The 24,525-nt window shown below is 36.4% G+C and overlaps 3 protein-coding genes across 3 annotated transcripts; all 3 read right to left on the bottom strand.

Moving 5' to 3' along the window:
• LOC18784146 (aspartic proteinase nepenthesin-2) lies at window positions 1,647–2,803 on the bottom strand. The gene is made up of 3 exons (XM_020560095.1): window positions 2,414–2,803; window positions 2,230–2,348; window positions 1,647–1,974 (listed from the first exon to the last, which is right to left on the bottom strand). The coding sequence occupies exons 1-3, from the start codon at window positions 2,801–2,803 to the stop codon at window positions 1,647–1,649; spliced, it is 837 nt and encodes a 278-aa protein (XP_020415684.1).
• Window positions 3,776–8,976, bottom strand: LOC18783012 (S-linalool synthase). The gene is made up of 12 exons (XM_020560094.1): window positions 8,658–8,976; window positions 8,202–8,391; window positions 7,907–8,076; window positions 7,526–7,649; window positions 7,299–7,417; window positions 6,255–6,487; window positions 5,629–5,744; window positions 5,420–5,518; window positions 5,108–5,323; window positions 4,773–4,902; window positions 4,420–4,659; window positions 3,776–4,333 (listed from the first exon to the last, which is right to left on the bottom strand). The coding sequence occupies exons 1-12, from the start codon at window positions 8,974–8,976 to the stop codon at window positions 3,776–3,778; spliced, it is 2,514 nt and encodes an 837-aa protein (XP_020415683.1).
• On the bottom strand, window positions 12,837–17,159 carry LOC18782793 (S-linalool synthase). The gene is made up of 11 exons (XM_020560093.1): window positions 16,841–17,159; window positions 16,533–16,722; window positions 16,299–16,459; window positions 15,917–16,052; window positions 15,688–15,806; window positions 15,357–15,589; window positions 14,003–14,118; window positions 13,808–13,915; window positions 13,531–13,660; window positions 13,178–13,417; window positions 12,837–13,091 (listed from the first exon to the last, which is right to left on the bottom strand). The coding sequence occupies exons 1-11, from the start codon at window positions 17,157–17,159 to the stop codon at window positions 12,837–12,839; spliced, it is 2,007 nt and encodes a 668-aa protein (XP_020415682.1).

Raw genomic sequence — 24,525 nt, 5'->3', positions numbered from 1 at the left:
TTGGAGGGTTCATCGCTTATATCCACATAAAACGCAGCTTGAGGCTGCAGCAGAAGATCAGCACCACTCAGATGGAATGTGATTGTTGGAAGATTGTTAAATCCTTGACTCACTTGTGCCATGCCATGAATGTGCCTAGACTCACTTGTGCCATCATGAATGTAGAGGCCTTTTGATAATCAACTTTTGCACGAAGAAGAATTAAAATTGGCCTGCAGTCGTTCATTTCTTAAGTGTTTGATGAAAGATTTGAGTAGGAGAATGAGTTTTTGAGTTCTCTGCGCTTGTGTGCGGCCAGGTTGGTAGAAGGGTGACTCTGGGGAGTCGCGGTGAATGAGCTTAATGGTTAGCCCTTGTTTTGCATTAAACAGAATTGATGATAGAATGTAGAGAAAAAGAAGGATAACTGTGTTGGCCATGGAAATTCCAATCCTATGTAGGCAATCTTGTTTTAGATGGCTTATTCAGAAAACAAAAATGAAGAGGATTTATAATGCAGATTGTGAGCTTTTTGTTAATGCCAAAGATGCCTTCAGTTCACAATATAGATTTGGTCTCAGACTAATTAGGTGATCTTGGTTGGTTTCAAACTTTTTTTTTGACTAGTGGTTTGAGGAGCTGCACCCTGTAAGTTAGAAGATGCCAATGTAAGACCATCTCTAATCATAGGGCTATAAATTTAGCCCTCCAAAAAATTAGCACGTGGGTGCCAGGCTCTAGGCGGGTCCTCTTTTGTGCGGCTATACCTGCAATCCTTTGCCTAAGTATTCGGCATGCACCTTGGATAGGAGAATTAGATTTTGAGTTCTTTGTGCTTGTGTGAGGTTGAGTTGGTAGTAGAGGGGTGATTCTGGGGAATCGCGGTGAATGAGCTTAATGGTCATCCCTTGTTTTGCAATGGTGACTCTTGGTAGGAAAAGAGTTGCTGATAGAAAGAGAAAGAAATATGACTGTGTTGGCCATGGAAATTCCAATTGTATGTATGTTAGCTATCTTTTACTTGTGAAACTTAAAGATTGGTCAGATTGTATACATCCAGGGGAAAAGGAACTTAAAGATGGTCTCTTTAATTTACAACAGAGAGATTTGATAGTTAAGTCTTAATTACACTCTCAAGTCTATTCCAGATAAGCCTTTTCAACACAAAATCTGGTCATTGCACATAATGTTCAAAACAAATATGAATATCTAATTTAATTATAATTTCTAGATGTCGTCTTTTGTGATTTGCAAAGCAAATTTTCTCCTACACGGTTCACCCTGCAACAGGTCCTCTGCCATTTTTAGCTACTGCTACTGCACATAATTTGTAAAGACAGGTTGTGTTGAAACTTGAAAGTATGATTTCTGGTTGTGTTGCTTTTGTGGAAGAAGCAAAATGTTCAATGAAGAGCTCAGTTTATTTATTATTAAAAAATTATTCTTCTTCCTTCCTTTGAAATTTTATTATTTTCAAAGTTATAATACAATATTCGGAACCACCATCACTATGTGAATGGAGCACAAATTCATGGATTTCGGGCACAATCTGCAGGGCCAAAATTCAATGTCTTTCGGCTAACATCATATATGAAACGCTGATTTGTTTGCTGATATGCACCTATCATGCTATCATCATTTTTGGGTACCATTGCCAAGCAAAAATACTATCGCCCGAATATATCACCCAAGTAAAACGCACCCTGAGGCTGCACTACAAGATCCGCGTTGCTCAAATGGAATGCGATTGTTGGAAGATTGTTAAACCCTCCTCTTGTTGTTGTTCTTTGGTAGCACAAATTGAAAAATCTTTGTCTATGAATCCGAAACACGCTAGGCATCCTGGAGAAGTAGTTCACAAGTGCTCGTTCCAACATTTCGTAGGCTGGTCTAACAAGAAATGTATGAGCAGTTCCTGTGTCTATTATAGTCCCACCGCGACCAGATCTCCTTTGGAAGTAGTTGGCTGGGATTGTTAGACGCGAACCAGCAATACTAATATCTCACAAGATCACAAAGTAAGGATTAAGTGTACCATATTGTAACAAGACCGTCTGAGGTAAATCTGTTCTGCTTTGTATGTCTGTACCAAATCAAAGATATGTGTCATGTGTATGATTGTTATTGTGCGTTGTTTGGAGGCAATATGAGAACTTGGCTTGTGCTATAGGGCCTAATTGGTTGACAAGGGAATGAGATGACCATCCCAAGCCTAATATGCCAGCAACATTACCACCCCCAGTACCATACCTATCCATTTTGATCTGATTAATACCATACCCAAAAACTACGTTTCGAGAAGTTGAATTTGAATCGAAATTAAAGGTTTCTGATGCAAGGTAGCCTTCGGATGTAGCACCATCGTCGTACTGCACAAGGTAGGAGCAAAAGTTCCCAATGCATCTTCCGGGAAAGCAAAGGGGGTGGCGATTACAAACAAGTTTTTGATAAGAAAGGGATTCCAAAGAGGGGAAAGGGGTTGTCTCTGGTAAAAGCAGTGGTGTCCTGGATTTCTACACTCTTGGCATTGGATCCATATAATGCCACTCCCCGTGTCCACGTCAAGGAAGTAAGAAATCGGGGGTGTCCTCCTGAATGTGCCTATGCTCACTTGTGCCATGTAGGTAGAGTCTTTCTGATAATAAATTTTTGCAGGCACAACATTAGCATTGGAATTATTGATGTACTTGGAATGCAAGTCTTTCGTTAGGCGCATGGCTCGAGCTTTGGATAGGAGAATGAGTTTTTGAGTTCTGTGTGACTGTGTGAGGTTGGGTTGGGAATCGCGGTGGATGAGCTTAATGCTCAATCCAGGGTTTGCCATGGTGATTCTTGATAGCAACAGAGTTGATGACAGAATGTAGAGACAGAGAAATGCGACTGGGCTTTGTTGGCCATTGCAATTGTTGAGTAATGTTATGTGAAACTTCCAGGAAATAAAACTTAAGGATCCATAATTTATAATGTGGACTGTAAGGCTTGAACACACAGCAGAGATTAGGAAGTTAATGCATGTACATGCTTATCAAGTCTAGGCGATTTGAGCTCTTTTTGTAGGCTTCAAAAGTAAAGCTTCATCTCGAAAGCAACCTTTCTAATTTAACAAAACATTAATCCACAAGTTATTGTCTTGGAAAGTGACACACTATCTATCTAGATAGCCTCCATTTAAGATCAAATCTGGTTCTGGTTACTGCACATAATGTTTCAGATTTTGAAGTTCCTTTATCATCTTTCTGGATGCCATCTTTCTTTATCATACCACAGTTATTTTGTTTTCAAATTAGTATAGCCGCGCGGCTATGCTTGTTTTCACACGCACTATGCGGGTCCATTATTTTTTTATAAACAGTATAGCCGCGCGGCTATACTCGCATCTTCAACATTTTCTCCCAACATCATCATTTATCCCAACATTATAATTTCATCTTTTGACTAATACCCCCTTACTTTATTCATGTGGACTTCACTTCTTACTTTATAACAGGTTCAGTCTTTTTTAAAAAAAAGTGGAAATCTTTGCATGTTGACCCCACTAATTCTGCTCCTTCATTCAAGTTTTATAAGTAAGATAAATTTAGCCCACTCCAATTTGAAATACTGAGTCCGTAACTACCAATAAAAAAGAAACAAGGGAAGAATATGTATAATAATCTACGGAAGTCCGCTCTTCAAAATTATTTTATATATAAGGTGGAAGTCTCCACTCTATCAAATTATATTATATAAACACACTGAGACTTAGTGCATACATAAAAGGAAGCGTTCGATATACCAGCGGCCACATATAAAAAAGCTAATAGATGTAAGCTTTGGGCTTTGAAAAGGTTGTATAAATAGTTGGGTTTCTCATCTCAAGTGATAAGATTCTAGAGTAAGGCTTGGTCACTAAGTCTTTCCTTGAGTTCCCTTGGAGTTTGATAGCACAAGTGCTCTTAAAAAACCCATTACAGGTCTTAGAGGAGCTGTAATGGGATTTTCCATGGCTAGCCAAACTTTTATCCTTCTTCAAACCAAGAGTGCTTTGAAAAGAGTTGAGTGGCATAAATGATCCTTGCACATCCTCCACTCTCAAGGGATCAAAAATTGCTTTGTTGATGTGAGCAAGCAACTCTGTTGGGGAGTCAAATGCATTTGTAGAATTGAAAAACATCTGAAATGCTTTGAGGCAGTGAAGGTGAAGTTGTTTGCATGCTTCTGGCATTTCATCACTAATCAGAGCCAGTTCTAGAAACTCTTTCTTCTTTTCATCCAATGTCTTCTGTATAATTGCTATTGATTCTTCAACCCCCAAATTTGGATTCTCCTTCATGTATAGCAGAACAAGGTTTGGCTTTCCCTCCTCTTGCTCCTTCTGCAATTATACCATTAACAAATGAAAATTAAGAGATTACTAAACATAATGACAATTAATTAAGAATCTGATCATTAAATATGTACCTGGTAGCTTCTAATTTCATTCAAAAGCCTTGTTAAAAGCATAAGTGAATTTGTAAGTGGCTGCCTTTTCTTGAGGATGTCTATTTCTGGAGGTGGATAAAGCAGAAAAGCAGCTGGAAGAAGAATAGTATGTGAAGCAATAGAGGTTGCGGCCACTTGGAGGTACTCAACTGTTGATGGGGCATGCCCATTTCTGCTCCACTCTGCTTCCTTTAACCAGCTTGCAAAGGTTTGGCACCACTAAGATTCATTTGGTAAAAAGTTAAAAATAAGTTACAAGCTTTTTTTTACCATAATGCTACGCACAAGTGTAAGAAAATATTGTCAACTGAAATTTGAAAGTAAAGTCTTACTAGATCCTGGAGATATGCCTTTATGTCATATCCATTTTTATTGAAGAATTTCCCAGAAATGTCGTCAACAAAATCTTTGAGAGCATTGAATATAGTTTTGCCATGTCCAGTCAGGCCTTTTGGCTCCCATCTGATTTTATATGATATATCAACATTAGTTAGTAAATTATTTTGAGAAAGTATTTTTGAATGCGAGAATTATATTATGTAAAACTTCTTTGGTGTTCGTAATTCACCACATAACAATCAGTCTTGTGGTTAAATATTGTGAGACGAACTTTATATAATCGTGGTCGTGGGGTATACAAGAATCATTGTTTAACATTACATTGTACCTGTTGACGGCATTGGCAAGAGCTTCCAATTCATCCATTGAACCTTCCCTATCAAAAAAATCATCAGCAACTGTAACAAGAATTGCACTCTTCACAACTGCCAGCCGTACATCTGAAAGGGAAGAGTTTGATGCGGTTGAAGCAACTGCAAAATGGCAGTACGTGGTTTTCTGTCGAGCAAATCCCATGGCAGCAAGACCCATTTCCTTTGACCACCTGCGTATGATTTTTCACCACAAAAAAAAAAAAAAAGTGTTTTCATTTTACAAGACTGATTAAAATAAAACAAATAAATAAAACAATTAGGAGTACCTTTCTAACTCCTTTAATTCATTTCTGAATATGGACTGTCTTAGGGAATAATTCTCAATGGCAAGTTGTAGCAGCGTGGCATTGCTTTGAGATGATAATCTGCGGGAAATAATTAATGAAACCGGTTAATCAGGTAATTAACAGCAATTGATCTGATTGGGAAAATTTGACTGCCTTTCTTCTAATTTGAATTTAGTATTAGTAATTACCTATAGGATAAGGCATTTGCTGTCCATGGACCAAGACTTTCTTCCCTCTCAATGCACCTCCTGTGCTCTAGATGATCCAAACGAGCAAGCCATGGAATACTAAGTTCATGCTTAATCTACACAATATTCAACAAATTAAGTAACTAATTAGAATTATCAAGTATGCTAAAGAAAATTCACATATTATATAAATATTTTTCACATAGTTTTAAATAAAAAGATTAAAATTTTAAATGAATAATAATGGCCTAACTTTTTACAATATTTTTTTTATTCATAAATTTTGTCGAATAATACAGGTATATATTTTGTTGTTATTTTTTTTAATTTATTGTAAAATTTATTTGGGCTACCTAAATATTTGGGGTCATTCTCAGTATGGGCCTCGAGGTTTATCAATTCACATCCGAACGTTTTAAGATTCGATTAATTTACACATTTCGTTAATTTGACCGTCTAGTTTTTTATTAAACTAATGATGTGGCAAGTGAGGGACCCACTTTTGTGCTGATGTGTCAATAAAAATAATTAAAAAATCCTTAAAATAATAAAACAATAAATATTCTTTTAAAAAACTAATATCTAGGGGTGTTTTGTAGTTAGCCCTATTTATAATTTACATTTACCTGGCCTTGCAAATTAGTCATACTAATAGGTCGGACCAAATTCATACAATCTTTCATTGTTTCCTTTTCTAGTATTCTTCTTGAGAATGCCCTGGTATCCTCGAGCTGATTTTCTCCTGTAAAGGTAACATCAGTTGCCCTGTATACATTATACATGGCACTCAAGAAAAGCTCCCGATGCTCTTCTATGTAAGCCACTATATCTTCATCCTCGAGGAACCTGCAGAAATTTCCTGCAAAAGTAATTGCAACGCAAATTAATATTCAATCAACAAAGTTTATATTAAATTTCAAAGATACGGACTATCAGCCCACTACTAACAATATCGATATTATCCCCAATTCAATTATCTACAAAGCCGAGTACGTGTGAGATTTTTAAAATAAAAGGCCTCGGTGATATTAGTAGTGGAACAATTCATTATATGTTATATTTTATTTGATCAAGTTTTTGATGTGAGACTTTATATTCTTCAACATGCCCCCTCACGTGGTACCACCACATAGTGGGCCACATGTGCAGTGAAATCCACATCACGAAGTCAATCATTCAAGCCCAACACATGAATACCACGTATTAGTTAAGGAGTAAGAGTAAACATTCAAGTCCAAAATGTGAACACCACGTGTTCGGTATAGAGTAAGGGTAAACGACCAGTAATTCAGGTCTAGTCAATCAACTTGCTTTGATACCGGGGAGGCTATAATGAAGAGTTTAAAGTGAGAAGGTTAATCTCACCATCAACAAATGTAAAGAAATCATGGGACTTAAACATTTTAAATGTTTTGATGGTGGGATTGGCCTCCCCAAATAGCCTCCTCACTTTAACCTTCTTGTTGTAGCCTCTCCCGCTCTGATACTATGTTAAATTTCAGAGAGGTTTGTCACAAAAAGGTTTCGGTGATATTAGTTGTGGAACCACTCATTATATATTATATTTATTTTGTGAAAATTTTCCAATGTGTGGTGGGACTTTAAATTCTTCAACAGTTTAATATGCAATTCAATTAATAAACATATATGTACTTATCATTGATCCTTACGAGGAGAAACTCTATAACCATAAAGTCTTAGAAGTCGAAATGCGAGGGAATGTTTATACAGTTGTATCGGCATCGCATTCTTTGCCATACTCTTCGGTTCTTCGCAGCTGATGTAACTTCTGCTTTTAGACAAAAATAATTAATCAACCAGATTAATTTTATGCACATGTTAAATATCTATATATAAATATGATTAATTAATGTTGAATATTAGGGCTGGCTGTAACCTGTAAACTTGGCCCAGCAAACTTGTAATCTCCTCCATGAAATGCTCTGCCAACCCCAGCGTCTCAATCTGGTTAATTAGAAGAATCTTTACAAGGTCTTCATCCAAGGGGTAGACCGCAGGAACTGTAAACGTACCAAATTGTCCTACTATATGTTAGACTATGTAGCTTTTTTATTTTTAATAAAAGCAATACCAAGAAGCGGAACTTAAACACATAACCTCATGTACATGAAAAACTATTTTCAACCACTTGAGATATACAAGCCAAGCCTATTGTGGTTAATTTGTCATTTAGTGACGTATATATGAACACTAGTCACATGCAAGTAGGACAACAATGACATCATATAATACAAAATATAAAAAGAAAACTACGTACCTCCATAACCACATGTTTGGACAATAGAATTCAATTTGACCAAAAACTCCTTGTTCCCCGTCTTCATGAAAGCATGTGCAATGGCTGATGGGGATTGGATTAACCCGTCTTCATGATATTTTAACATGAGTGCTGGATAATTCTGTTGCCGACCACAACCGGACACCCACCTGCCCCAACAGAAAACTAGCTAGATAAATTTTCACACTTGGGATATGAGAACCAGGCACCAAATTAAGTCTATTATAAGTGTACTACATATCAAAAATAAAGCGAAATTAAAATTTAAAACTACCTGCGCGTTTGCAATATTTCTTGTCTCTCTAGAAAGACTTGTTCTACTAGCCCATTAGAAAAGTAAACATGTAAGCCTTTGGTCTCTGCAAGTTCAATCATTGCTGGGAAAACTATTGCAAACCACTCAGGAAAAGAACCATTCTGCTCTTCCAAGAGCTTCTCTGTGTTTCCATGGATGAATGCCAACCCTAAACATACATATACACACAGTCGAGTCAACAAACACAACAAAGCAAAGTTTGCAGCAATTAATTATGCGCAAAATTGGTTAATTTTCAGGTATAATTGGTTACTTTTTTTTAAAAGTATGGTTCTCTTGATTTAAGCTACTGAAAGAGTATAATGTTTGGTAATTGAAACAGTCCAATAATGATTAGAGAACAGGATTTTAATAGAATCCCAACGTCGAAATTAGAGAAAAATTATATATATATATATATATGTGCGTGTGTACCTTTCTGAATGGCATCGTGGCCGACATTCCATGTGGTAAGTGCAACAATGCAAGCAAGAGTTGAAGTGAGGCACTCTATGGTGGGATGAGCAATATTCTCACCCCAGAAGCCTCCTCTGTTTTGGTGTTGGAGCACCCAATCCAAGCACCCCTGAAACAATGGTTGATCTGATTGTTGAGGGTTGGGAACCATTGAGAGCCAAGCAGTGTCATAAGGAGAAGGAGGCACAAGAGAATAAACATCAAATTCTGATGACGCCAAGTGATCTTGTTTAACCTTCATTAAAAGATTCTTAACTAGAGATTCTTGCGAATCCATGCAAAATATATATTTTTAATTCAGAGTCACACGCACACTACTTTTTCCTTTTCTTAGTATTTTTTGTGTAGATTCTCGCATAATCTGTGTGCTATTTATATAAAATCAGTTAACTCAAACCATTAGGTATTTCAACAAGTGTGAATTTCCATAAGTGCCCTTTAAGTACATTGAAAGTGAGTGCAGAACAAAATCAATTTCTACTGTGTCGAGTCCTGGTATGAATGAATTGCGGGCCGCTTTTGTAGTTAGGACCAAATAATCGTGCCCTGTGTCCAAAATCCAGACTACATTAATAATGTGGGTTTCCACGAAAGTACACATACGTTGGGCAAGTGCTGGTATAATTTAAAGTAACGAACTCAAGGCTAGTTGCACTTCATTAATTATAAGGATAACATCTGGAATTCTAATCGTCTTTTGCTTCTTTTTCTCAGTGTTTACACTTGAAAATTCTAAGAAATTCACATGGATACATGCTGGATGTAGAATTTTGAAGTCTGTCAATCTGGTGGTGGACCTGATCCGGCCGCAATTTGATGCTTCATTTTTCCTCCTCTATTTCTTCCAAGTTGTTCCAATTTAGTAAGGACCATATAATAAATAATATGTCACATATGCCGTTTTGTTTGAGAATTACAAAGACGACCGAGGACTAGCTAGGGTACCCGGCCGACATTTATGAATTTCTCAACCTGCTAACATACTACTCTGAGCTTCTTGCTGACCACACACAACATGTGCAATGTAATTATTGGCCCAAAACTTCTTGGGTATCTACGTAGACCAGACATAGTAAGTCAAGTTCAAGAGTGGTAGAGAGGGTCACCGCTATTGTCACGACATTGATGTTTTGCATGCTTGAAGCCAAACATTTGGACATGTTAAATTTGGAAAGTATAAGGATTTTGTTGGCGTGGGTGTCCCTAATTCACCAATATTATATATAACATGCGTTTTATTTATTAGTATTATATATATTCTAAAAAAACTGGTGACGTATTTATATTGAAGGTGCGATTGTCATACTCAAATTTGATTAACTCATTTTAGCATGACATAATATACAAAAACTCTTATAGAACTTATTTGGAGTGAAAAACTCAAAACTAGCCACTTGTTATTTTCTAATTGGTTCTTATAAAATGTTAACACACTAAAAACCAATTAGAAAATGACAATTAAAACAAATATGCCGAGTTAATAATCTATAATCTAAAGTCTAAAGTGTGTGCAGAGTTGATCGTTCCAATAAAGTCCATGGTGCTTTATTTCAATCCAAATAATAAGTTTTGTCAGAATACGTACAACAAATACACAAGAAAAATGAGTTTGCTAATGCACCGCAGGAAAAATAATAGTACTCTGCGGATGAGACATTATTGTACCAAGTGATAGACAAGACAACCCATAGCTGCTCATGAGCCTCCCTAAAGCTTATCTTGTATCATTATCTATCTCACGTGTAAACTCATTGTAATTATCTTGACGGTGTTGTGTTCTTATCTGGACTCTTGTCCTCGTCATCTGATGTACCTTTGATTCAATATAAATAAATGCAATACCACTGCCACTGTTTCTGTGTGGCAATTCCAGTTGTGTTTTGAGCAATCTTGTTTGAAACTTATTTAGAACCCTGACATGGTTTTTCCGGAGGTGCAGATTGTAACCTAAGTAATGGCAAAGATGGCTTGAATATTTTGCAGCATAGGTTCTGTAGTTAATTAAGACAAATTAATTGATTTATCTTGGTATCCCACCCCTCGAGTTTTCTTTAGAAGAGAGACCAATTCTCCTACACGTTTCACCTTGCAACATGTCCTCTCTCATCGTTTAACTTTCACATACATCACAACATCTCAATGATAAGAGAAGGAAAAGTTTTAAGACAAATAGTCACACACATATGCATGTTCAAGGCAAGAGAGGTTGAATTTTTCTTCGAAAATTTTATTCATTTCCTCCTGTTCTGATAGTAATTCCTTATGGTTGCTAGCACTCTAGCTAGCTAACTAGGTAGCAAGACATGACAATAACAATTTATAAATTTCGAATACAATCTTCGAGTCCAAAACACAATGTCTTTCTGTTAAGATCAAATATGAAACGATGGTATACACCTATGAGGCTTTCAAGTTGGGAAAGCCCTGAGGATATCATTGCTAATAAAAAAAATACTCTTTTCGGCTCTGATCGAGACCCACAGAAAAGGCACTCGGAGGCTGCAGCATAAGATCAGCACCACCTAAATGGAATGTGATAGTTGCAAGATTGTTATATCCTTGTCTTCGTCATGCTGGTCTTTGGTAGCACAAATCGAAAAGTCTCGGTGTCAGCATGATCTCATGAGGCCAGGAATCCAAGAGAAGTAGTTCACCGGTGCTCATTCCATGATTTCGTAGGCTGGTCGAACAATCCAGGAGAAAGTACCTCTTGATGGTCAACTATTGAACGCAGAACATTAACATTGGATAGTAGGAGAATGAGGTTTTGAGTTCTTTCTGCTTGTGTGAGGTTGGGCTGGTAGAGTGGTGATTCTGGGGAATCGCGGTGGATGAGCTTAATCCCCAAGTTATTGTCTTAAAAAGTGACACTACATCTATCTAGATAGCCTCCGTTCCAGACAAGTTTTGAAATTCCTTTATCAATTATCATCTTCCTTGAAGAAAAAGATTAGTTGGGTTTGTCATCTTAACTGATAAGATTATTCTAGAGTAAGGCTTGGCCACTAGGTCTTTCCTTGAGTTCCCTAGCGCAGGTGCTGTAATGGTATTTGTCAATCTGGTGGACCTCCGGCCTCAAATTTGACTCCAATATAATTTTTAGTTTAGATGATTGTCATGGAGTAAGGACCTCAATTGATTTGATTGAAAAACGACCATGCATGTGCCGTTTTGTTTGAGAATTATAAAGAGGGTAGCCGGCCGACATTTATAAATATCTCAACCAGCTAACACACAACTATTCAGTGATAGCTTAGGCTTCTTGGACCACACAACGTGCAACATGATATGATACTGTTGAGACTTGAGAGGTACGTACGAAGACGAAGACCAGACACACTCAACTTGTGGAACAGGGCCAAGTTGAGACTTGAGAGGTACGAATTCGAAGACCAGACACACTCAATGTCGTGAAAATTGATGTTTTGCATGTATGAAGCCAAACATTAAATTTGGAAAGTAAAAAGAAGAAAGGATTTTTGTGGTCTCGGGTTAGAAATTCACCAATATGTCTTGTTATTTATTAGTATTATATTCTAAAAAACTTTTAACTGCAATGCACGTTTGGTTGTTGGGTTTTTTTTTTTTCTATGTACATGTTTTTTGCCAAAAAGTTTTGTTTTGCCTTTATTTTTGTTCTTGCCAAAACGTTTGATTGTACAAGTTTTGTAGTTAAAAATAAATAAATGAAAGTAGGGCAGCCCCTTATAGTCTTCAACTTAATCACATGTTTAGCAAGTGTGACGTTTTATACAAAAGGCCTCGATGCTATTAATAGTGGAACCACTCATTATATATTGTAATTATTTAGTCAAGTTTAAAATGTGGGACTTTACATTCTTCAACACGTCCCCTTACGTACGTAGTTAGCTACACGTGGAGCCAATTCTACATCAGAGTCAAATATTCAAACCAAACACATGAACACCACGTATTGGATAAGGGGTAAGGATAAACAAGCAAGCCCAACACGTGAACACCACGTATTGTGTAAAGGCCTAGTAATTCTTGCCCAGTCAATTAGCTCACTCTGATACCATGTTAAATTGGTGATTGTATTAAGAAGAATAATTCTCGATTATATTGATAGAGCTGAGTGGCATAAATGATCCTTGCACATCCTCCACTCTCAAGGGATCAAAAATTGCTTTCTGTTGGGGAGTCAAATGCATTTGTAGAATTGAAAAACATCTGAAATGCTTTGAGGCAGTGAAGGTGAAGTTGTTTGCATGCTTCTGGCATTTCATCACTAATCAGAGCCAGTTCTAGAAACTCTTTCTTCTTTTCATCCAATGTCTTCTGTATAATTGCTATTGATTCTTCAACCCCCAAATTTGGATTCTCCTTCATGTATAGCAGAACAAGGTTTGGCTTTCCCTCCTCTTGCTCCTTCTGCAATTATACCATTAACAAATGAAAATTAAGAGATTACTAAACATAATGACAATTAATTAAGAATCTGATCATTAAATATGTACCTGGTAGCTTCTAATTTCATTCAAAAGCCTTGTTAAAAGCATAAGTGAATTTGTAAGTGGCTGCCTTTTCTTGAGGATGTCTATTTCTGGAGGTGGATAAAGCAGAAAAGCAGCTGGAAGAAGAATAGTATGTGAAGCAATAGAGGTTGCGGCCACTTGGAGGTACTCAACTGTTGATGGGGCATGCCCATTTCTGCTCCACTCTGCTTCCTTTAACCAGCTTGCAAAGGTTTGGCACCACTAAGATTCATTTGGTAAAAAGTTAAAAATAAGTTACAAGCTTTTTTTTACCATAATGCTACGCACAAGTGTAAGAAAATATTGTCAACTGAAATTTGAAAGTAAAGTCTTACTAGATCCTGGAGATATGCCTTTATGTCATATCCATTTTTATTGAAGAATTTCCCAGAAATGTCGTCAACAAAATCTTTGAGAGCATTGAATATAGTTTTGCCATGTCCAGTCAGGCCTTTTGGCTCCCATCTGATTTTATATGATATATCAACATTAGTTAGTAAATTATTTTGAGAAAGTATTTTTGACCACCTGCATATGATTTTTCACCACAAAAAAAAAGTGTTTTCATTTTACAAGACTGATTAAAATAAAATAAATAAATAAAACAATTAGGAGTACCTTTCTAACTCCTTTAATTCATTTCTGAATATGGACTGTCTTAGGGTATAATTCTCAATGGCAAGTTGTAGCAGCATGGCATTGCTTTGACAAGCTAATAATCTGCAGGAATAATTAATCAAACTGCTTAATCAAGTAATTAACCGCAATTGATCCTTTAATCTAATTGTATTTAGCATTAGTAATTACCTATAGGATAAGGAGTTTCCTGTCCATGGACCAAGAGTTTCTTTCCTCTCAATGCACCTCCGGTGCTCTAGATGATCCAACCGAGCAAGCCATGGGATACTAAGTTCATGCTTAATCTACAACAAGGGAAATATGCAACAAATTAAGGAGTCTGATTAAGTAACTAATTAAAATTATCGAGTATAATAAGGCAAATTCACATATTTCTTAAATAATAACATTATAGATTAAAATTTTGTCAAATATTGACGTATATATTTTATTCATATTTTTCTTATTTGTTGGCAGGGGGAGAGAAGAGAGAGAGGCTGAGAGGAGAAAGAGGCTGAGAAAAGAGAGAAGAGAGAAGATAGGAGAGAGAAGAGAGAGGCAAAAGGGACAGAGATAAGAGAGAAGATAAGGAGTTAAAATTACTAGAATACCTATGCTGTCACTTAAAAAAAAAAAATTGCTTCTGCTGTGCTTTGAAAATAATTAGCTGTAAAGTAAAATAGTTCCATGTTTGGTAAACAATATTTTTAAAGTGCTGTTAGTACAAAAAACTGTGTCAAAACCGTTTGGTAAATTTTAATATAAAACTGTTATACCTGTGAATAATGACTAAAATAGACATGACGTTGAAAGTGTTATGTGCTAATCATGTGGTGGTAGTGGTAGTGGTGGAGTGAAGGTGGTGGTGATGAAGGTGGAGGTGGTGATAAAGGTGGAGTTGGTGGTTGTGGCAGTGGTGGTGGTGGGGATGGCAGTTGTGGAGGTGGAGGTGATGGTGGTGGTGGACGAGGTGGGGGTGGTGGAAGAGGTGGTAGTTATGGTGGTGGTGGTAGAGGATGAGGATGTGTGTTGGTGGTGGTGGTGGTGGTGGACGAGGTGGGGGTGGTGGAAGAGGTGGTAGTTATGGTGGTGGTGGTAGAGGATGAGGATGTGGGTTGGTGGTGGAAGTGGAGGTGGTTTCATTTTTTAAAATGAATAATGGTATTTTGGAAATTAAAAAAATCTATTAAAGGCTCATCTCTGCTTCTTTTGAAAGCAGTTTTGAAAAGCAACGGGGAGCTTGCTTTTAAAAGCTGCTGTCAAAAAGCCATTGTTTTTAAAATAATTAGGATATTTTATTTTTACCAAACATTTTAAACTGCTTAACTTTAAAGTGAAGCAGGTTTTTAGTGAAAAAAAGCAATCCCAAACGGGGCCTTAATGGTTTTGTGAATGGAAATGGACAGAAGTGATAAAGTGAAAAAATTTCAGCAATTTTTAAAGATTCACGGGATTAAATGAAAAAATTTCAGCTTAAGATGGTAAAGTGAGACCGAGTGTCCATTCCATGGAGTGAAATAGTAAATAAGCCTATAAAATATACCTGACCTTGCAAATTAGTCAAACTAATAGGTCGGACCAAATTCGTACAATTTTTCATTGTTTCCTTTTCTAGAATTCTTCTTGAGAATGCCCTGGCATCCTCAAGTTGATTTTCTCCAGTAAAAGTAACATCAGTTGCCCTGTATACATTATACATGGCACTCAAAAAAAGCTCATGGTACTCTTCTATGTACGTCACTATATCTTCATCCTCTAGGAACCTGCAGAACTTCCCTGCAAAAATAATTGCAAAACGCAAATGAATTAAATATTAAATTAACAAAGTTTAGTACAATAACTAATAAACATATGTAATTAGCATTGATCCTTACGAGGAGAAACTCTATAACCATATAGTCTTAGAAGTCGAAATGAGAGAGCATGTGTATAAAGTTGTAGTGGGATTGCATGCTTTCCCATACTCTTTGATTCTTTGCAGCTTATGCAACTTCTGATTTAATTTAAAAAATTAAAATTAAAATTAACCAACCAGATTAATTATATGTACATTTTAATTGCATATGTACTTAATTAATGTTGTATATTAGGATTGATTGTCACCTGTAAACTTGGGCCAGCAAACTTTTAATCTCCTCCATGAAATGCTCTGCTAACCCCAGCGTCTCAATCTGGTTAATTAGAAGAATGTTTACAAGGTCTTCATCCAAGGGGTAGACCGCAGGAACTGTAAACGTGCCAAAATTATCATCCCATGTTAGCCCATGTAATTTTTTATTTTTAATAAAAGCAATACTGGGAAGTAGAAGTCGAACACATGACGTCATATACATGAAAAACTATTTTCAACCACTTGATATACAAGCCAAGCCTATTGTTGTTAATTCGTCATTTAGTGACGTATATATGATCAGAATGTTTGGACGGTAGGTGACAAACTAAGGAGGACAACAATGAAATCATATAATACAAAATATAAAAAGAAAACGACGTACTTCCATAACCACATGTTTCACCAAAAACTCCTTGTTTCCTGTCTTCATGAAAGCATATGCAATGGCTGATGGGGATTGGATTAACCCGTCTTCAAGATATTGTAACATGAGTGCTGGATAATACTGTTGCTGACCACAACCAGACACCCACCTGCACCAAATTAAGTCTATTATAAGTTCACTACCTATAAAAAAAATAAAGTGAAATTAAAATTTAAAACTACCTGCGCGTTTGCAATATTTCTTGTCTCTCTAGGAAGACTTGTTCTACCAGCCCATTAGAAAAGTAAACATGTAATCCTTTGGTCTCTGCAAGTTCAATCATTGCTGGGAAAACTATTGCAAACCACTCAGGAAAAGAACCATTCTGCTCTTCCAAGAGCCTCTCTGTGTTTCCATGGATGAATGCCAACCCTAAACATACATATATACACAGTCGAGCCAACAAACACAACAAAGCAAAGTTTGCAGCAATTAGTTATGCGCAAAATTGGTTAATTTTCGTATAAAGAACCAGAATTTATATGTGTACCTTTCTGAATGGCATCGTGACCAACATTCCATGTGATAAGTGCAACAATGCAAGCAAGAGTTGAAGTGAGGCACTCTAAAGTGGGATGACCAATATTCTCACCCCAGAAGCCTCCTCTGTTTTGGTGTTGGAGCACCCAATCCAAGCACCCCTGAAACAATGGTTGATCTGAGTGTTGAGGGTTGGAAACCATTGAGAGCCAAGCAGTGTCGTAAGGAGAAGGAGGTACAAGACCATAAACATCAACCTGTGATGACGCTAAGAGATCTTGTTTAACCTTGGTTACAAGATACTTAACTGAAGATCCTTGCAAATCCATGCAAATTTCTAATTTTTTTTTTCAATGTATGTGTCACACACGTACTTCTCTTTGCCTTTGTTATGATGTCTTTGTGTAGACTCGCATAATTTGTGTGTTATTTATAGAATCAGTTTAAGTCAAACCCATTACGTATTTCAAAATGTGTGTATTTCCATAAATGCCCTTTTAAGACAGAACAAAAGGAACGTGATTATCCGGCCGCAAATTTGATGCTTCATTTTCCTCTTTTGATTTTTCTTCTTCAAATTTAGCTTTTACATGCTCGTTAAATGTAAGGACCTCAATTGATTTGATATATTGAAAAACGACCATATTTCTACCTTTCTACCTTCTCTGTGTATGTACGTATGTGTAGTGTTATCTTCTTTGACCGGTACGTACGTATGTCAAATTTTCTATGTATATATAATTATTCAAATGACAAGTTAAGAGTTTTACATGCGTCATGTGCATGACGTGATGTGAAGCCAAACAGTTGAAGATATGAAAAATGAGCGCAAAAATACGTTAGGTAAATTATATTTACAGTATTAGATAGATTATTTATATTTACAATGTTAAGTAATCAAATATACGTTAGGGAGATAGAAATTGTGAAAGCTCAAAACATTGATTCACTACTACAAAAAAGCAAAAAGACGACGGTAAATCACCGTCGTGTATTTGGTTTTTCAATGGTCGTGGAATCCACCGTCATCTTTTCCCTCATAAACCACGACGCTAAATAACCGTCGTTGTTAAACAATACAACGTCATCAAAAAATACAAAACGACGTCTTTGTACTGCAAAAAGATCTAAAAAAAGCAATCGAGGATGATAATAGACGACCAATTCTCTAAAAAGACCGTCGTTAAAAAGGGAAAATATGACACATATTAAGAGAACAAGGCCGCAAGATAGACATACAACGACGACAATAAAAATACGCCGACGTTAAATATAATTTTCACGACAATAAAAAATATGACGTCTTTAAATACATTAGAAGACGACGTTATTGATACCTACTACGTCGCACATATAAACACAACCGTCGTACAATTAATTTTCCACTTCGATTTTTCGATAAAAGATGACGTGGAAATAGTTGTCAGTGTCATTATTTACGACGTATGTGTTTCTATAGTAGACGTTGAAAAACTAAACAACGTCAGTTACAAATATATGAGAGTCGTATTAAAAAATTTATACGTCCTATTTTCAGAAACAAACAACGACCATAAATATTAGACGTTGTTAAATACAACAACGTCGGAAAACAATAAAAACAGACGTGTTTAGTCTGCTAAAGTTCTACAACGTCTCTTATTTACAAAAAACCGTCGTGAAATAAATTTTCCACTTCGATTTTTCTAAAAAAGATGACGTGGAAATAGTTGTCAGTGTCATTATTTACGACGTATACATTTATATAGTCGACGTTGTATTTATATGTATTCATTACTCACGACGCACTTAATAATATAGACGACGTTGAACGTCTAAACAACGTCGGTTCCAAATAAATGAGAGCCGTATTACAGAACATATAGACGACGTAGATTATGATGGGAGCCGTATTACAAATAACGTTGTTTAATTGTTATTAGACGGCGGTTATAATGAATTTCCGTCGGAATTAATTTCGTTCCTCTTCGTTTATAAAAGAACTTGCGACGTGGAAAATGTATGATGACGTCGTATTTTTTAACGTTCAGATTATATATCTCGTTTTTTAGACGTCGGTATTATGGGATTGGAGTCGTGTTATTTTGAATTACATGGCGGTTCTTTATCCTTCACCGACGTGATATCCTGAATAATTGCTTCACAATAGCGTCGTGGTTCTTCATTGTTACGTTGCTTTAAGACGTCGGTAAATATGCTGAATAACTGATTCACAATAACGTCGTGTTTTATTTGAACGTAGAAAGTGAAGAAATCACATTACAATATATTACAAAATTAATGTCATACACTGCCAATTACATAAGCATCATTCAATCCATATATCTTCACACCCATCTCGAATATTTTGACCGCCTAACTCACCTACCAGTTCATCAAATGTGTCAACATTTGGCATCCCTCTAGTAAATGGCTCACACTCAATTATCACATCACCTAATACTTCATCACCAATAACATCATTATATTCTCTACTAGGCATTGATAACACTACCGACCAACCACGATGCATCGGGTCGTCAACAAAAAATATTTGTTTGACTTGAGAAGCCAAAACAAATTGGTCATTCCTATGTCCAATTTTACTCAAATCTACAAGGGTAAATCCAAGTTCGTCGACTACAAGACCAGAACTATCTATCCAATCACACCTAAAGACTGGGATTGTAAACTTTTGGTAGTCAAGGTCCCAAATTTCTTGAATGACACCATAGAAACCCATATTTGAGAGAATTGGGTTTTTATCCTTGGCACTAGCAACTTGCATGGTATGTGCAAGTAAATAAACTCCACTATTTTGAGTTGTCCGCACATCATCTTGTGCCTTGATATTGAATTTAATACCTTTAATAAGATAGCTCCTATATAATGGCACTGACATGTTTGGACCAGCTGCTAGCCACCTTAAATTTTCTGATACGCCATGATTGTCTTCCTCAAGTTCACTTTGAACCTGCAAATTAATCATATCTTAATTCATCCTAACATATAAATAAGAAGAAAATTAAAAGAGAAATACGTTATTCAACAACATATACCTTGAAGCGTAGCCATTGAATGAAAGTGCTATTGTGCTTATCCTGCAGCCACTTTGTTCTCTTTCTAAATTTTGGATAAGCAGTCTTGATGTGGATCATATGTTGCCTACATGACACGAAAAATTCAAGCATTACGGTCCCAAATATATAAGATAAACATAAGAAATAATTTTAAATGGAAACTTAAAGAATAAAACTCATACGTACTCGATATAAGGTAGGACTTCCTCCGTATTCTCCAAGACATATAGATGTGCTTGATTCAACAGGTCCTGATCAACTACGCTCACTGTGCAACCTGATAATGGCTTTGAAACTCCCATCTTTTGGCTTGAAGGCACTCCAACTGTACTAACATCAGATAAATGCTGAGTACAAAACTCTACCGCTTCTTCAGCTATATACCGCTCAGCAATGCAACCTTCGGGACGAGTACGATTCTGAACATACCCCTTCAGCACTTTCATATATCTTTCAAACGGATACATCCACCTAAAATATACTGGCCCACATAGACGAACTTCTCTGACAAGATGTACTACTAGATGAACCATGATATCAAAGAATGAAGGGGGAAAGTACTTCTCAAGCAAACACAGAGTAACTACTACATCTTCTTCCAACTTATCTAGCTTGGAAACATCAACAGTCTTTGCACATATAGCATTGAAGAAGAAGCACAAACGAGTTATTGCATACCTTGCAGGCTTCTCCAAAACAGAACGAATTGCCACAGGGAGCAATTGTTGCATTAAGGTATGACAATCATGTGATTTAAGGCCAAGAAGTCTTGAATCTTGTACAGATACAAGATTTTTAATATTTGAAGAATAACCTTCAGGGACCTTCATACCATAGAAAGAATTGCAAACCTCTCTCTTCTCTGCTCTTGACAAATTCCAAGGCCCAGGAGGCAAACGAGTACGTCTTTCTCCATACTCGGGTTGCAAATCAGTTTTGACCCCCATGTTCAATAAATCTAATCGAGCAGCAATCCCATCTTTATTTTTTCCAGGGATCTCCAGCAATGTACCAATGATACTATCGCAAACATTCTTCTCAATGTGCATAACATCTAGGGCATGCCTCACAGGAAGGTATTTCCAATACTCGAGATCAAAGAATATTGATTTCTTCTTCCAACAAACTCTGTCACCATTTTCAACCATATGCAGCACTTCTTCTCCGGTTAATGGCTCTGGAGGTATGCCATATTCAGGTTTCCCATTAAAAGCTGCACGTTGCCTCCTATATGGATGATTGATTGGTAACCATTTTCTATGCCCAATGTAACAAATTTTGTGGCCATTTTTCAACCTGTGACTAGGTGTATCATCGCCGCATATTGGACAAGCTTTATATCCTTTAACAACACAACCAGATAAGTTTCCATAGGCGGGGAAATCATTAATTGTCCACATTAATGCAGCTCTGAGTGTAAAGTATTCTCCATTATGTGCATCATACACTCCTCTAATCCCAACCCACAAGGATTTTAAATCATCAATCAAAGGCTCCAAGTAGACGTCTATATCATTTCCGGGTTGTTTAGGACCGGAAATCAATAAGGTTAACATCATGAACTTTCGTTTCATGCACAGCCATGGAGGGAGATTATATGTAACTAAGATAACCGGCCAACAACTATATCTGCTACTTAGAGAACTGTGGGGATTGAATCCATCAGATGAAAGAGCCAATCTCAAGTTTCTCGGCTCATTACCAAACTCAGGCCATTTATCATCAAGAAGTTTCCAAGACGGGGAATCCGCCGGATGAGACATCTGACCGTCAATTGATTTTCTAGCAACATGCCACCAAGTCAAACTCTTAGCTGTCTCATGTGATTGAAACATCCTTTTAAACCTTGGAATTGGGGGAAAATACCACACCACCTTCGCTGGCACACCCTCTTTCAAGATTGCATCTTTGCCTTCCTTCCACCTTGAGATATCACAAGTAGGACAATTAGTTGAATCCTCATACTCCTTCCTATACAAGATGCAATCATTGGGGCATGCGTGCATTTTCTCATAACTCAGCCCCAATGCACACAAAGTCTTTTTAGCCTCATACATGGAGGTTGGTATTGTATTTCCTTCTGGAAGCAAATCGCCTTGAAGTATCAATAATTCTGTAAAACAGACATCACTCATCCCATGTTTTGCCTTCAAATTATACAACTTCACTAATGCCGATAACTTCGTGTACTTTCTACAACCAGGGTACACTGGTTGATCTCCATCCCCAATCACATTGGCAAACTCATACGGATCCGAACCAAAATCACCAAAATCATTATCATCCATATCAATTTCTTCAGACACAAAACTGTACCTACTATGGCCATCATCTTCTTCAACATTTCTGCTAGCATTAGTAGTTGCTTCCCAAGGTTCTCCGTGAAATGTCCAATTCTTATAGCTTTGGTCAATTCCATTAAAGTATAAGTGATCCCTTATAATTCCAACCCCAAACAACTTCAAATTAACACATTTAACACATGGACAACGGATATGTGTTGTAGTTAGAAGATTTTCTACAGCAAAGTTCAAAAATGCTTCCACCCCAAACTCATATGCCTTCGATCTTCTATCCGAGTGCATCCATGACTTATCCATCTCCGACACTATAACCTATTATCTATAATAAAGTGAAAATACAGGCAATGACCATCACTATAGCAGATTATACAATGATCTAATCGCAAGTAATAAACAACAGAGACGACGGGTTTTAATCAAAAACAGACGTATTTGGCATATATAGACGACGGATTTTCAACAGACGTCGTCTATTATACGTAATACAAACGACGGTTTATGAAAAAACCGTCGTGTATAAGTAATACAACGACGGTAGTTTAAAAACACCGTCGTGTAATCGTCGTCGTACGCCTTAAAATTCGTCGTGTCTCAGTTTATTTTCAAGAACACAAAACCCATTAAGAACACAACATATATATGAAACCAAGCAAGAAACCAACATATACATGAAACCAAGCATGAAAACAATAAATCCATTCCCAATTCAACATAACATAGGGTGATTAAAAGATACGACAAAATTAAATCCATTCCCAATTCAACATAACAGATAATGTAATCCATGAACCCATTAAACAGAAAATCCATGAACCCATACCTATAAGCATTGGTGCACTTTGCACCTTCTCCAGAGCGGAAAATGACAAGATCAAATAAAGGTGTCCTTTTGCTGGAAATCATTTGGAAGTTGGTGATGTGTCTTTTTGTGTTGATTTCCAGCAAAAGTACACCTTTATTTGATCTTGTCATGAACCCATTAAACAGAAAATCCATGAACCCATACCTATAAGCACATTATTAACAGATCGCAAAGCATATACCTAAAACCCTTTAACAAAACAACCTAATATCATTCAATGAATTTACAAGGGGAAGATAGGGTTTGTACTTACAGGTTGGACGAGCTCACAGATTCGACGAGCCTGGAGAGTGCAACTTTTAATTAGAGCAGAAGTGAGAGAGCGAAATGTTATGTCGCGTGAAATCTGAAATTTTAGGTTTCAGGGATCGAAGTATAAGACTAAGAGCCAAATCTAAAAAAATTTAGGTCGCGCGAAAATTTTTAGAGCGCGCGCGTTATAAAACGTCGAAAGAAAAACCAAGGCGAAAGTTCTACAAGTACCGACGTAAATTTAATATTCCACGACGGAAACTTCATTTTTCGGATTAAGAACGTAAGGCCGTTCATTTTTCGGATTAATTTTAAATTTATTTTGAATTTTTTATATAACGACGACTGAAAAACCACGTCGGTGTTAAGAAATTAAAGACATTGTAAATTATATAAACTGACTTACATATTAAAATAACGTCGTTTAAAGCGTAAACCATGTCGTATGTTTTACTGTACGACGTAAAATATGTATTCCACGACCCAACCACCGTCGTTAAAAATTAATACACTAAACCCATAAAATTAAATTATACAATTTAAAAAATTAAGTTTATAAAAGGTTTTATGGTTTTAAAGCCTAACATATAACATAGACTACCCAAAAATTATACTTTAAAAATAAACCCCAATAAATAACAACCCTAATCTCTAAACCCTAGACTCTAAACCCTAAACCATAAAACTAGAAGTGATTTTATGACTCATCAAAACAATTTTGTTTTGGATGGTCATTTTAAATTTTTGTTATTCAAAATGAATTTTTTCAAGGTTTATGTGGAAGAAAATATATCAATGACTTCATAGGAGTTGACTTTTCAATTTTCTGATTTATTTTATATTTATTTTGAATATTTTGATATAAAAATAATAAAATATTCTTACCATACAACAAACCACGTCGGTGTTAAATAAATTGTAGACGTTGTAAATTGTAATAGACTACTAAGTCGTTAAAATGACGTCGTTAAAATGAGAAACCATGGCGGCTATTTAACTATACGACGTAAAATATATATTTTACGACTTAACCGCAGTCGTTACATAAACGTCGTCGATTATACCCTGAACCCTTAAGAAATTGAAGATATTGTAAACCATTAACGACTCAATTGTTCAAAGAACGTCGTCTAACTATTTTTTTACGTCGTATTTGTTTAAAACACGCAACAACAAAATACGACGGTTATTGACTTTATTAGGTCGTTGGAAAAGTATT

This window comes from Prunus persica, chromosome G3, assembly GCF_000346465.2.
Source record: "Prunus persica cultivar Lovell chromosome G3, Prunus_persica_NCBIv2, whole genome shotgun sequence".
NCBI classification, from domain to species: domain Eukaryota; kingdom Viridiplantae; phylum Streptophyta; class Magnoliopsida; order Rosales; family Rosaceae; genus Prunus; species Prunus persica.
Note: the sequence above shows the minus strand (reverse complement) of the source record. Positions and strands in the feature narration are given on the sequence as shown.